General features: G+C 32.9%; 1 protein-coding gene across 6 annotated transcripts in view; it reads left to right on the plus strand.

The window, feature by feature from the left end:
- The window catches only part of Pias2 (protein inhibitor of activated STAT 2), a 95,544-nt gene that overhangs the window by 56,732 nt on the left and 24,795 nt on the right, over nt 1–14,017 (plus strand). For all 6 annotated transcript variants that reach the window (XM_076837164.2, XM_076837165.2, XM_076837160.2 and 3 more), the window contains 3 exons: nt 5,786–5,946; nt 12,078–12,211; nt 13,463–13,634. In XM_076837164.2, the coding sequence (XP_076693279.1) occupies nt 5,786–5,946; nt 12,078–12,211; nt 13,463–13,634 (467 nt within the window). The remainder of the gene's footprint in view (nt 1–5,785; nt 5,947–12,077; nt 12,212–13,462; nt 13,635–14,017) is intronic.

The following is a 14,017-nucleotide window of genomic DNA, read 5'->3' on the forward strand; positions in this document are numbered from 1 at the left end:
CCTTAGCACCGCCTAACGAAATAAGCAAAATAAAATAAAGGGATGGTATCTATCTTTTTTTTTTTTTAAAGAGAGAGTGTGGGGGGGAGAGAGCGAGAGAGAGAACTTTTTAATATTTATTTTTTAGTTCTCGGCAGACACAATGTCTTTGTATGTGGTGCTGAGGATCGAACCCGGGCCGCACGCACGCCAGGGGAGCGCACTACCGCTTGAGCCACATCCCCAGCCCCAAGGGATGGTATCTATCTAAAACTACAACAAACAACAAAAAAACCATGTCGTACAAGGTGGCTCCTTTTGTGAGAATACACGTGGTATTGAAAAAATACTAATAAAATAACAAGGGCCTAATAAATGCTAATTGATTATTTTGGATTATTAAGTTAGGATATCTTTGTAAGGTACTTTGAATTACATAATTTTGTTATCCTCATGTAGAAATTTAGGTGAGAAATCACTCAACGATCCCGAGATCCTCCCATGAGTTTCCAACTGAACTAATTCAGCATGAAAGTGCTGAGGACTTGCCATGAGTTGTTGGAAAGTTAATACTAGTTTGAGAGATAAAACCAACTCCTGTGATAAAACATCAGATTGTATTTATCATATATGAGGAGATGTGAAAGGACAGGATGGTGGATGAAGGTTTCTCTATAAAGTTAGTGAAAGAAAAACCTTTCAATAAGATTGTAGGATAAAATTTATAGAATAAGGAATCTATAATATACTTTGGGGGACATTTGATGACTCCCCACCATTGTGAGAAAAGTATGTTTTGTTTTTTTTTAATGGACATTAAGTTGTGTCAGAAGTGAGATCCTACTTGGTGCTTCTAATTTAACTGTTAGCAAGCCTATATTAAATAGTTGTCCTGACTGTGTGTGTGTGTGTGGTGGTGGGGAAATTGAACCCAAGGCCTCACACATGCTAAGCAAGCACTCTGCCACTGAACTACATCCCCAACTCAGTTTCAGTGATTTTGTAGATGAGAAAACCAAGACAGATACAGGCTGGTCAACCCAAATCACACATTTAGTAGTAAAACAAAAGTAAAAATTTTGAATGTTATTCTAGTTTTTTTTCCAATAACTGCTGCCAAATTGGGCTAAAATATACATGTCCTAATTATAAATGTACCTTCTGTTAACCTGGAAAATGATATTTGCAGTTATCTTCTTTCCTGAAATTTTATTATCATCATTAATTTAAAATAATTTCCTTTTATTGAAAAATGTAGAATTTAGTGAAATGGGGATTGATGAGAAATTGGTACCCTCTGTGGCTATCAAACTCAGAAGTTGTGCACTCCCAGCAAAGGAGGATGATCCCTTAGGTAGTGGCAGAGGTTCTAGTGTACAGTGGCTTGGACCCTAACTTCCTCTTTTTATAAGCTTGACACAAGCTTCTGACATGGGTTTGAGAATCTCCACATTACCTTTTTGTTCTAATATTAAAATTATTACTATTAAAATTATTAATATTCTAATATTAAAATATTACCTTCTAATATTAAAATTAAAATTGATACCAGATTAAAACAAATGAAATTACTGGTTTTTGGTTAAAAATAGTTGCATTTTGACAGTTTTTTAAATGGTTTTTAATGACCCCACTATATTTAGCAGGCATTAATTGCAGAGTCTCTAGGAGTTCGGTCATGGTATGGAGAGGGAACTCATATATAACCTATATCAAGCTATTTTACCAGAAAGTAAGTACTGCTACACAGTTTCCCTAAGGAGTTCTACAGTGTTACAATGCTATTTTCTCTAGTAAGTCTTATTTTCTTAGAACTTTAACCCTCCTTTAAACAGACTGCCCATTGTACATAAGAACAACCAAAACAAAATAGCAAACATACTGAAGGATTCTCAGACTTTTAATAATAGCAGAAGTAGTATATAAGAGTTGTTAGTATTCTTTTTATATAAAAATAGGGAGCAGTTCATTTTGAATATGTCAACTTTAATAAAGTTGACAATTTTAAGAAAATTAACTTTTCAATTATTTGAAGAAGTCAAATCATATAGCTGTTTATTTATTTTTGTGGTGCTGGAGATTCAACACAAGCCTTCACTCATGGTAAGCATGTACTCTGACCTACACCCATGGCCCCATCCTGTGTTCATTAAATGTATCTTTTTGGGCTGGGGATGTGGCTCAAGCGGTAGCGGGCTCGCCTGGCATGCGTGCAGCCCGGGTTGGATCCTCAGCACCACATACAAACAAAAATGTTGTGCCCGCCGAAAACTAAAAAATAAATATTAAAAATTCTCTCTCTCTCTCTCTCTAAAAATAAAAATAAAAATAAAAATAAAAATAAATGTTTCCTTTTCTCTGTTTATAAGTGACAACAGGTCTATTTCTGAGCTACATTTCCTCAGAATTTATCTTTCTGGATGTTCTCAAGAGCTTTATAAGAGTAGATAGTACTCTTTAGATCATAGTGATATTAAAATAGATTGGGTAGTTAAACTGTAATATATGGTATAAATCAAAATCTAATGCAGGTGTCTTGATAAGATTTAATGGGTACTTAACTGACAGATGTTAGCAGATTAAAGTAGTTTTTGAAGAAGAAGCAGTTCTAGCATCAGTTAGAGAAAGTAGAATGGAGTCCCAGCCAGCAAACTATGGAAATAACATGGGATTTGGTACAGTAATGGGAAACAAAGAAAGAAAAAAAGGGTCTTAGTTATTCAGAAGGATAAAGAGTGAACCCTGGGTTTTTTTTGGAAAACAGGAGAAAATGATAGCTCAGAGTGATGGAAGAAATGTTTGTTTTATTTCATAAGAAGCTTGTGAAATTATTTAGAGTAGATGTGAGTCTGGGAAATGGGAACAAGTCTCAAGACCTCTGTCCTAGGAACCTGCAAGAGATAGTTTCACAGTATTATTGAAGAGGGATCTGATTGAGCATGTATAATTTTATTTGTGGAAATAATATGTGACTTTTATATGGGAGTTTTACCTTGTGATATCAGCTAGTGATTTTCAGTGTGTCCTGCAGAGTAGGTGTGCTGGGTCGCTGGGGGATAAGAAAGATGGATTTGATTTTTTACCTCTTTTGAGATTTTTAAATTATGGAATTATTTAATTGGGACAGGAAGAGTAAAGAAATGAAAAAATTTAAATGGTCAAAGTCTACTATTTGAAGTAATATTACTGATGGAATGTGATCTTTTTTCTCTAGATTTAGCTCTTGTGTTCATAATCATATGCATGTTAGGAAAAAATGTTTTATAATATGCTGTGCGGCTTGTCTTTTTTTTTTTTTTTTTTTGGTGATGGTGTTGCTGGGGATTGAACCCAGGGCCTTCTGCATGGAAGATAAGTACTCTACCAATTGAGCTATTTTAAAATTAATAGTATATCCTAAATACGTTAGTATGTATAGATCATTATAGGCATTTTGTTGAATGGAGTAGTGTAACTTATTCAACTTGTTCTAGTTAAATAATAAGTGACAACAAAAGGATGTCTACTAGGAATGCAGAGATAGTTTTGGTTTAGAAAAATCTGTTAAAAACTATTCATCTTACAATTGAAAGGAATTTTTTTAAAAGCCCATGATCATCTCATAGAATGTCAGATAGGTAGCATCTATTCCTAATACATCAAAAGCTTAGCAAAATAGGAAAAATTGATGGTTAAACCCCCCAAAATGTGTAATGTTATAAAGCTAGGGACATCTCAAGGCAGTGAGGAGCATTAGGATTTGTGTTGTAATATCAGCTGTGTCTCAGCGGGTAAGTTATTTTAGTTTCTTGAGCATCTGCATCTTCGACACAAATTAAAAATAGAGATGCCAACTTCTCTGGGTCATAGGGTTATGAGGATTATAGGAGGTTTCTATAAAAACTCTTAGCATATTGTAAGATTCTAGGTAACTTAAGGAATAATTTGTTTTAAAAGAAGAAAATATATGGAAGTATGTAGAGTAAGAGGAGAAGTTTCCTCAGGTTTTATTCTGTTTTCTTTTCTCAATGATGAGTTATAGTGTACTGCATGCTTGCTTAAACATTTAACTTCTAAAATTCCTTTTAGAATTCCAATTAGATGAATAGCTAGAGGCAGTATAGCACAGTAACAAGGATGGCTTGTAACAAGCCCAGATCTTAGCTCTGCCTTATTTCTAACTTCATTCCTTGTGCCTTTGTTTTTTCTCATTAATAAAATGGGGAATGGTTTATATTTAAAGATGTAAAAGGTATGATTGTTTAAATGTAAAAGTGTGGCTGGATGCAGTGGCGCACACTTGAAAACAACTACACAGAAGCAGGAGAATTGCACGTTCAAGGCCAACCTAAGCAACTTAGAACCTGTCTCAAAATAAAACTGAAGGGAAAAAAGAAGCATTAGGGATGTAGCTCTGTGGTAGAGTTCCCTAGCTTGTGTGAAACTCTGGATTCAATCCCCAGTACATAAATAAATGATAGTAAGTAAAAGTGTTATTGGAATTAGTGAAAAGTAACTTGCACATAGGCAAATTCTGTAAGCATTAGTTATTGCCATGTTGATTTAGCTAATTGTTTCATTTTTAAATTACAAAATTTATGAACACTTAGACAATTATAGATGAAGTAGAAAGAAGGGACTATTCTAAAAATTCTACCACCCAAGCAGTATTAAGAATGTTCTGATTTTGTTTCTGAATTTTTTCAAACTTTGTAGTGTGTATAAAGAAGTTTTTTTCTTTTTTTAATATCTCTTTGCCACTTTCCAATTATTCATTCTACTGCCTGATAAGCAAATACTGAGCACCTACTATGAGGTAGTATTGTGCTTGGACAGTGAAATTACAGTGGGCAACAAATGTAGGCCTTGGCCTTGTGAGAGCTGTATAGTAGGAGAAACACTTTGAACCAAATTACCAGAGCTGACTAAAAATGGAGATACTTTTGGTAAAGAAAATATATGGGGAGATTAAGAGTTACATAGAAAAATATAATCTGATCTCATCTGAGTATTATGTATATGTTGGTGCAGTAGAGCTAAACCAATTGCAATAGAAGTTGAACAAAATGTAATTATAGAAAAGTACATTGAAAATTGACATGATTATATAATAGTTAAACTTTCATAAAAAGTATGCATAGCTTATATCAAACATACAAGGCTGATCTGTCTCATGTAAATAAATCCTACAAATATATGACCAACATTAATGACCAAATGAAAAACGAGGAAAGGTTTTATATGTATCCCCAGTCCTTTCCTTTCCCTTTGACCTCAAAATTTAATTCCTAGGTACTTAGCTTTTCTCACTACAAAGATTGGAAGCAATTTAAGTGTCCATCACTAGTGTACTTATTAAATAAATTATGCCTTTGTGTAATGGTAGCTTTATATATACTGACTTGTGTATAACAATCACCAAATTATGTGACAGGGTAAGTTGCAGAAGTGGGTGTAAAATATGCCACCATTTGTGGAAAAATACTTTCCTTAAATATCCACTTATTTTATGCATAGGACATCTATGAAAAAAACATGTAAGAAATGGATACAGTGGTTTCCTTAAATAGGAAAACTGAGGACCAGTTGAGAAGTATTGTTTTCATTGTATCTTTTTCTACCAGTGCATTTATACATTGCTTATTTTGAAAACGTGAAATGGTTTTCCAAAACCACAAAGCAGTTAGTGAATTTAAAAAAAAAAATAGTAATTTAATAGTAATAAATTTATTCATTTTGATGCTTCTTGAGACTTTTTTCTCTGTTCCCTTTGAGGTTTTGTGCTCTTTTTTGAACTACTTTCTATGTTGTATCCCCTGTCCTATAGTTAGGAAAAATGAGGCTGACAATCCCATGCCGTGCAGTGACTTGTACACATCTACAGTGCTTTGATGCTGCCCTTTATCTACAAATGAATGAGAAGAAGCCTACCTGGATTTGTCCTGTGTGTGACAAAAAAGCTGCCTATGAAAGTCTAATACTAGATGGGTAAGTATATGCCCTCCCATTTTAGAGGGTACTGGCGATTGAATTCAGGGGCACTCAGCCACTGAGCCATATCTCCAGCCCTATTTTGTATTTTTATTTAGAGTCAGAGTCTCACCAAGTTGCTTAGGACCTCATAATCCTGCTTCAGCCTCCCAAGCTGCTCGGATTATAGGTGTAAGCCATTGTGGCCTGGCTGGTACTCCCTTTTTTGGTTCTTAGGGATGCAACCTATGGCCTCTTGAATGCTGTGCACAAGCTCTACCACTGATCTATATCCCCCAGCTCACTGTATCTCTTTTAATAGCTATTGGCTGTGGCTTCCTTTAATATGGCCTTATAAATTCTACTCTAGCATAAAATTTAGATGTTTGTGCATTTTCTACTTTTCATTTAATTACACATAGCTTCTTTTTAAGCAGGTTATTGGTACTTTATGTTTTTTTGATTAATTTATTTGTTCTAGTTTGTTATACATGACAGCAAAATGCATTTCAATTCATAGTACATATATATATAGCACAATTTTTCATATCTCTGGTTGTACACAAAGTAGACTCACACCATTTGTGTCTTTATACATATTCTTAGGGTAATGATGTCCCTCTCATTCCACCATCTTTCCTACCCCTAAGCCCCCCTTTTATGTTTTCCTTTTACAGGTTGAGTATCCACTAACTGAAATGCTTGAGAGCAAAGCCTTTTACAGTTTAGAGTATTTCAGACTTTGGAATACTTGGATAGATTTTTCCAGTTGAGCACTCCTAATCTGAATATCCCAAATCGAAAATGCTCCAAAAATTGAAAGTTTTTGATTATCCTTTTAGTCCTCAGAATAGTTTCAGAGTTTTGATCAGGGATGCCAAACCTGTAATATAATTTGTATTGGGGAAAGTAGGTATACAGTTTCCTTTTGTCTTTGCCTCCCAAGATCTTTTTATAAAAGCCTGTAGGTAAGAGGGAAATCTGCTTAGTGAAATCATTTTGTTTACCTAAAATCTCTTATAATAGCAATTAGGGTCTTTGAAATAAACCATAGAGTGGCAGGATAGATAGTCACAGAGGTCGTAGATTCATACTGGAATTCACACTCAGGTTATTCTGATTCTGGAGCCCAAATTCTAAACATTATTTCTTATATTGCATGTCAGAATTTGGAAAATTATAGGAAATAATTTGAATAAGTGAGGTTTTTTTTTTTGAATGACCTTTTTAAAAAATTAATACATCATCTATGTACCACTGTAAGATTTAGAAAATACAATTAATGAAGTTATTAAAATAACCAGTAATCTCATTCTGTGGTGTTGACTTTGTAATTTACATTGAAATAGTTAAATCATACTTTACATGATTTTCACTCAGTATATAGTGAAAACTTTTCAGAATGTTTTACTTTGGAGAATAATGGAGCACTTGTGAGAGAAAGTGACTTTCACCCTTCCCTCTAAACTTCCTTTTTGCTGGATATTTTTGTGGTAATTTCAGCTTATTTTGAAAGAATTTTAAATAATAGTAAAGAAGTGGAAACAGTAGTGCAACCTCCAGTATCAGATTTGACCCAGATGCATCGGTTGTTAACCTTCTGCCGCAATTGTTTCTTCACATTCCGTTCATATATATGTATGTATATACATTTTTGGTGTGTTGCATGAATGGGTACACACAAAGAATTATTACTATTTATAAATTTGTTTTGAACCATCTGAGAGTTTCATGTTCCTGTCTTTCTGTACTTTAATATTTTAGGATATTATTTGTTTCTACTTTTCTGTTTTAAATTGCCTTGTGATATAATCATTTTGGAAGGTGACATTTTGTGTACGTTTATGGAGTTCTTAAGATTTCCAAAACAGAAATCTTGATTCAAAAAGTGAATGGCTTTAAGACAGCATTATTGTGATGCCTCTCATAGTAAGCTGTTTATACTAGTAGTAAAATCATTTTAGTCTCTTACCAGCAGGTATATCATCTACTTCTTAGTCCCTCTTATCAGTCTCACATATTGAATCTTATTTTTAAAATGATTGAAAATCATGTCTCATTGTTTTGATTTCTACATCTTGTATTATTAGAATTATTAGATACCTATTTATTCCATATGTTGATCATTATAATATCTTTTGTGAATAACCTGCTAGGGTTTCCTTTCTTTTCTAGAACTGTTCATCTTTTTTCTTACTGATTTGTAAGTGGTCATTATATAGTAAGAGTATTTCATTGTTTGTATGTGCCAAATGTGTTTTCCTAGTCTGTTTACCTTTTAATTGTACTTATTATAATTGTTTTTTATTTAGAAGTTTCACATTTTTGTTTCATCAAGGATGTTCCTTTTGAATTTCTGTCCTTAATGCATTTAAGAAGTCCTAGAGATTTTAAATAATCATTCACTTGTTTTTCATCAGGTACATTTATGATTGTTTTTCAGTCATGCAGTTCTTCATTTTGTTGTGTATTCCTTCAAGAATTTATTAAGCATATTTACCAAATACCTATTATCTGTAGATGTTGCATATTAAATGCTATGGAGTCAAAGAACTGTACTGCGCAGAAATATTAGAATGGGGAAGATGATTTTTTTTTTCTTTTTTTGGGGGGTACTAGGGATTGAACTCAGGGACACTCAACTAGTGAGTCACATCCCCGGTCCTGTTATTGTATTTTTATTTAAAAACAGGGTCTCACTGAATTGCTTAGTGCCTTGCCATTGCTGAGGCTGGCTTTGAACTTGCAATACTCTTGCCTCAGCCTCCTGAGCCACTAGGATTACAGGCTTGTGCCACTGTACCCAGCCAGGAAGAAACTTTTATGGTAGAGTGCAGTTTATGGTAGAGAGTAGGTGATGCTATTAGGGTTAAGTATCCTACCATTCTGCCACTCATTGTTAATAGTTTCGACATTTATTGAACAGCAGTTAGCTCTTCCTTGTACTTTTGTGGTAGTTACTACCAGCATCATCACTCCATTCTTATAGTTCAGTATGATTAAGGCAAATGAATGGCTCATGAAGGAGGCATTCTTTTCTTCCCCCATTTATATAAGAACTACATATATATAACATATACAGTTTGCTAAATTTTGATCTATATGTATGTAAACTCTTCACTCCAATTAAGATAATGAATATATCCATCACACTATATATCTTTGTGATCTTTCCCTTTTATTCAGTCCTCAGGCAGACATGATATGCTTTCTGTTTCTGTACAGTAGTTTCCTTTGTTCAGCTTCTTTTACTCAGCATACTTATTTGAAATTCATCCACTTTTCTGTGTGTACCAACAGTTGATATTTGGGGAGGGTGGATACCAGGAATTGAACACAGAGACACTTAACCACTGATCCACATCCCCAGTCCCTTTTTATATCTTATTTACAGGGAAGGTTTTGCGCTTTTGCTTAGGGCCTCACCAAGTTGCTAAGACTGGCCTTGAACTCAATCCTCTTACCTCAGCCTCCCGAGCCTTTGGGATTACAAGCATGCACTACCTTGCAGGACAACAGTTCACCTTTAGTACATAGTTCACTGAATTGCATTTCATTTGTAGTATAGGGATATCATAGTTTAACTTTTCACATGTTTTGGAGTTGTTTCTGGTTTTGAGTTATAGCAAATACAGCATCTGTGAATATTCATTCCCAAGTCTTTGTGTAGATGAATATTTTCATTTATCTTGGATAAATGCTTAGGAGTGAAATACCTGGTTGCATTCTAGGCATATGTCTAAGAAACTGCTGAACTGTTTTCTAAAATGGTTGTCATATTTTATATTCTGATTAGCACTATGTAAGAATTGTAGTTGATTCACATTCTCACCAACATTGGTATGACTAATCTTTGATTTTTGTTGTAGCCTGTAGCCATATATAGTGGTATCCCATTGTGAATTTAATTTGCATTTTCTATTGCTAGTTGTGTTGAGATCTATTTGTGTATTAATTCTCCATCTGACACTTTCCTTGAAGTGACTGTTTAAATTTTGCCTATTTTTTGAATTGATTGTTTTCATATTACTAAGTTTTGATGATTCTTTATAAATTCTGGATGCAAATCTGTTCGCAACTATTTTCTAACATTTTTTCATCTTTTTAACCTGTTTTTTCAGTATCTATCAAATAGCAGAAGTTCTTAACTTCTAGGAAGGCCAATTTAACAAGTTTTTCTTTTATGGATTGTACTTTGATATCACATTTCCCTCTAACTGAAGGCCACAAAAATTTTGTCTAATGCTTTCTCAAGAATTTTTAATCTTACTTTTATTTAGATCTATCTACATGAATTTAAATAGCCATATGATTGTCCTCCCATCATAGGTTTTTTTTTTTTTTTTTTTTTTTAAATTATCTTCCCCCAAAATCAGTTGATCATATGTGTGTGAATCTATCTTGGACTCTGTTCTGTTGATTTTTTTTTCTATATTTGTATTAGTACTACACTCTCTGGAAATTAGGTAGTATGAATTTTCCAACTTTTTTTTTCTTTCTGGAGAAAACATGGGATTTTGATTTGTATTGTCCTGATCAACAATATTGAGGCTTGATCAACAATATTGAGGCTTCTGATACATGAACGTGATAGATCTATTTTTCAGTAATGTAGTTTTCAGTCTATCTTCTACATCTTTTATCAAATTTATCCCTAAATATTTTATATTGTTGACACAGGCTTCTGTTTTTTTTTTTAATTCTATTTATTCCTAATATTAGAAACATAATTGATTTCTTTATATTGCTTTCATATCTTGAACTCAATAGTTCCAAGAACTTTATTGAAGTTTACATTGGATTTTCTTTCTTTTTTTTATATTTATTCTTAAGTTTTAGGTGGATATACAATATCTTTATTTTACATTTATGTGGTGCTGAGGATGGAACCCTGTGCCTCGTACATGCTAGGCGAGCACTCTACCACTGAGCCACAAGCCCAACCCCTACATTGAATTTTCTACAAGACAGTTGTGCTTCTTACTTTTGTGTCTAGAATCTTCTTTGTGATAAGATTTTTAACTACAAATCCAAAATCTTTAATAGGCAGAGCTTCTGAGGTTACTATTTCTTGTTGAGTGAATTTAAATAAATCTGATAGAAGTTTGTGAGTTTTACTGATCTGTTCAGAAAATCAGCCTTTGGTTTCATTGATTGTTTTTTCTATTTTATTTATTTCATCTCTTTTTTATTTCCCTTTTGAAATATTTATTTTTGCTTAACTATAATTTTCTGTTTATCAAATAAAGTTTTTGGACTGAAACCATTTCTAAAAAGGGGGGTATAAGTGCAATTTTCTGTTTATTACTGCTGTAGCTATAATTCACAAATTTTATTGTATTTTCATTCTGTTCATAATACTTTACAATTTTTATTTTTATTTTTCATATCTTACAGAGCATTTAGTTTATAAATATTGAGAATTTTCCAGATATTTTTCTAATTCTGACTTCAATTTTATTTCAATTTTAGTCACAGAAAATAATGTATGCTTTGAATTATTTGAAATTTATTAAGACTTTATTGCCTTCCTTCATCTTCTCACCTGTTTTCCTTTTTTCTTGATATTAAAGATTATAAATTATTTTATTGTATAATAGCCTTTGTCTACTCATGTTTGTTTTATAAGCTGTATTTGAGGTTGTTCTTTAAGACCACTTATAGCTAGGAGACTCTAGATGTCTATTTATGTTTTAGTCACTGATATTTTAGATCATTGACATTTTAGATAATTAGGCAATACTCATTGCCTATTACACACCTAAAACTTGGCTCATGATTAGCTCAGTGGTAGAACACTTGCCTAGCAAGGATGAGGTTCTAGGTTGAATCCCCAGTAACATAAAAATAAGTGAATTAATAAACAAATACTTAAAAAATAAACAAATAATCAGTCCTTGGAGGAAGAGGGCATAATAGTTGCTATGAAGTGTTAAGTATTGAAATATTAAAAAAAAAAAAAGTCAGAAAACATTACTTTTTCTTGTTGAGTGAATTTAAATAAATCTGATAGAAGTTTGTGAGTTTTACTGATAAGATTTTTAACTGTAAATCCAAAATCTTTAATAGGCAGAGCTTCTATTGTACACTGTTTACTTAATATTTGAACAGAGCCATTGACATGTATGTACTTCTTAATTGGTTTTCAGGCTTTTTATGGAAATTCTCAATGACTGTTCTGATGTGGATGAAATAAAATTCCAAGAAGATGGTTCTTGGTGTCCAATGAGACCGAAGAAAGAAGCTATGAAAGTTTCCAGCCAGCCATGTACAAAAATAGAAAGTATGTGCACAATGCCATAAGAGAGCAAAGCCAGGAGATTTGTACAACATTATCTTTTTAAATGAACCTTGACTGCTAGACCTAATTTTGGATTTCAGTTCACGAAGTTTTATTTTTTATTTTTTTATTTTTATTTTTTTAGTTGTAGATGGACACAATACCTTTATTTTGTTAATTTATTTATATGCAGTGCTGAGGATCGAACCCAGTGCCTCATACATACCAGGCAAGCGTTCTACTACTGAGCTACAACCCAGCCCTAAGTTTTATCTTTTGATCATCTATCACATGTAATTTCTTATGAAATATGCAGAAGGTTTAATACCATCTTTTCATTGTGTAGTTTTCATATGCAAAATAAATAAGTCACTAATAATTTTAATAAATTATAAAATGTTAGCTATAGAATGAAAAGTTAGAAAATGACATACCTCAGGTGGAATTCAGTGATTGCATCAGAGTAAAAAGAGAAGAAAAACTAAAGGAGTTTTAGTAATATTAGTTCTTTCCCTGCAGTTGGAAGAGTGCAATGGCCAAGGTTTCCCTTATCTTTGAGAAGAATGGGAGTGATTTAATTGATAGTTACTGCTGCTTTTTCCTTTATAAACTAACATTCATTTTTTACTAAACAGAGTTTAAGAATAATACTTTTATATTAAAATATGAGTTGATATATAATGTATTAGACTATCCTAATGGGCCAAAAGAACCTTGATGATTAATAGAGGATTCATAAGAAAATCTATAAATGTCTAAATCATTTGGACAAGTTTGGGATTTTTTTCTGTTTATCAAGTTGACAATTTTTATCAAGTTTTTAGCTCATGATGAGTCTATAAATTGTTTAGTATGAATGTGATTGCTTGAATGGAAATACCCGATTCTGACTTAACTTGGCCATGAATCTGTGAGTATGCAACTGGTGAAACATATACTCTTATCCTTTGAACAGTTTTCTAACCTCTGAGTCTGTACTATGACTGCTTACCTGGGAATACCACATGAGCAGTAGCAGGAGTCCAGTTACCTCTTTGACCTCTGTCAAAGAGTAATGCTCATGTTGCCTCTCCAGGTTAGCAGCTATTTCACAGATATCTGGAGTTAGGGAACTGAACTCCGTCAGTTGGATAGAGTATGTAGCTTCCCTGGCTGTGTGTTATCATCCTTTACTATATAGTTAAGACTGTCACGGATAGAGTTTGTGTTATACCATTGATGTTTTTATTTTCCTTCTCTTTTTTCTGCATCCAGCTTCAAGTGTACTCAGTAAGCCTTGTTCAGTGACTGTAGCCAGTGAGGCAAGCAAGAAGAAAGTGGATGTTATTGACCTAACAATAGAAAGCTCTTCTGATGAAGATGAAGAACCTCCTGCCAAAAGGAAATGCATCTTTATGTCAGAAACACAAAGCAGCCCAACCAAAGGGTTTGTTAATTTATAGTTCAATATTGTTCATTACCCTTGCCACTAATTATTCTTAGGATAGATTTGTAAATATCTCTTTGGGAAGTTGCATAACCGTAGAAGGCAATTTTAATTTGCTTTTGTTTGGTTGAAGTATTTTCAAGAAAACATTGTTTATAGGAAAGCAAATTTTGTTGAAGAAAATATTCGCATATCTGAGAAGTGAGACTGAGGTATTTATTTCATATATGATATCCTTTGTTATTTTATTGAATTTTTTTTTACTACAAATTTTTTTCTCTCATTTTTTTTAATTGGTGCATTATAGTTATATGTAATGATGGCTTTTATTGTTACATATTCGTACATGCACACTTAGTATAACAATATAATTTATACAGTAT

The sequence above is a fragment of the Callospermophilus lateralis genome, chromosome 17, assembly GCF_048772815.1.
Source record: "Callospermophilus lateralis isolate mCalLat2 chromosome 17, mCalLat2.hap1, whole genome shotgun sequence".
Taxonomy (NCBI): domain Eukaryota; kingdom Metazoa; phylum Chordata; class Mammalia; order Rodentia; family Sciuridae; genus Callospermophilus; species Callospermophilus lateralis.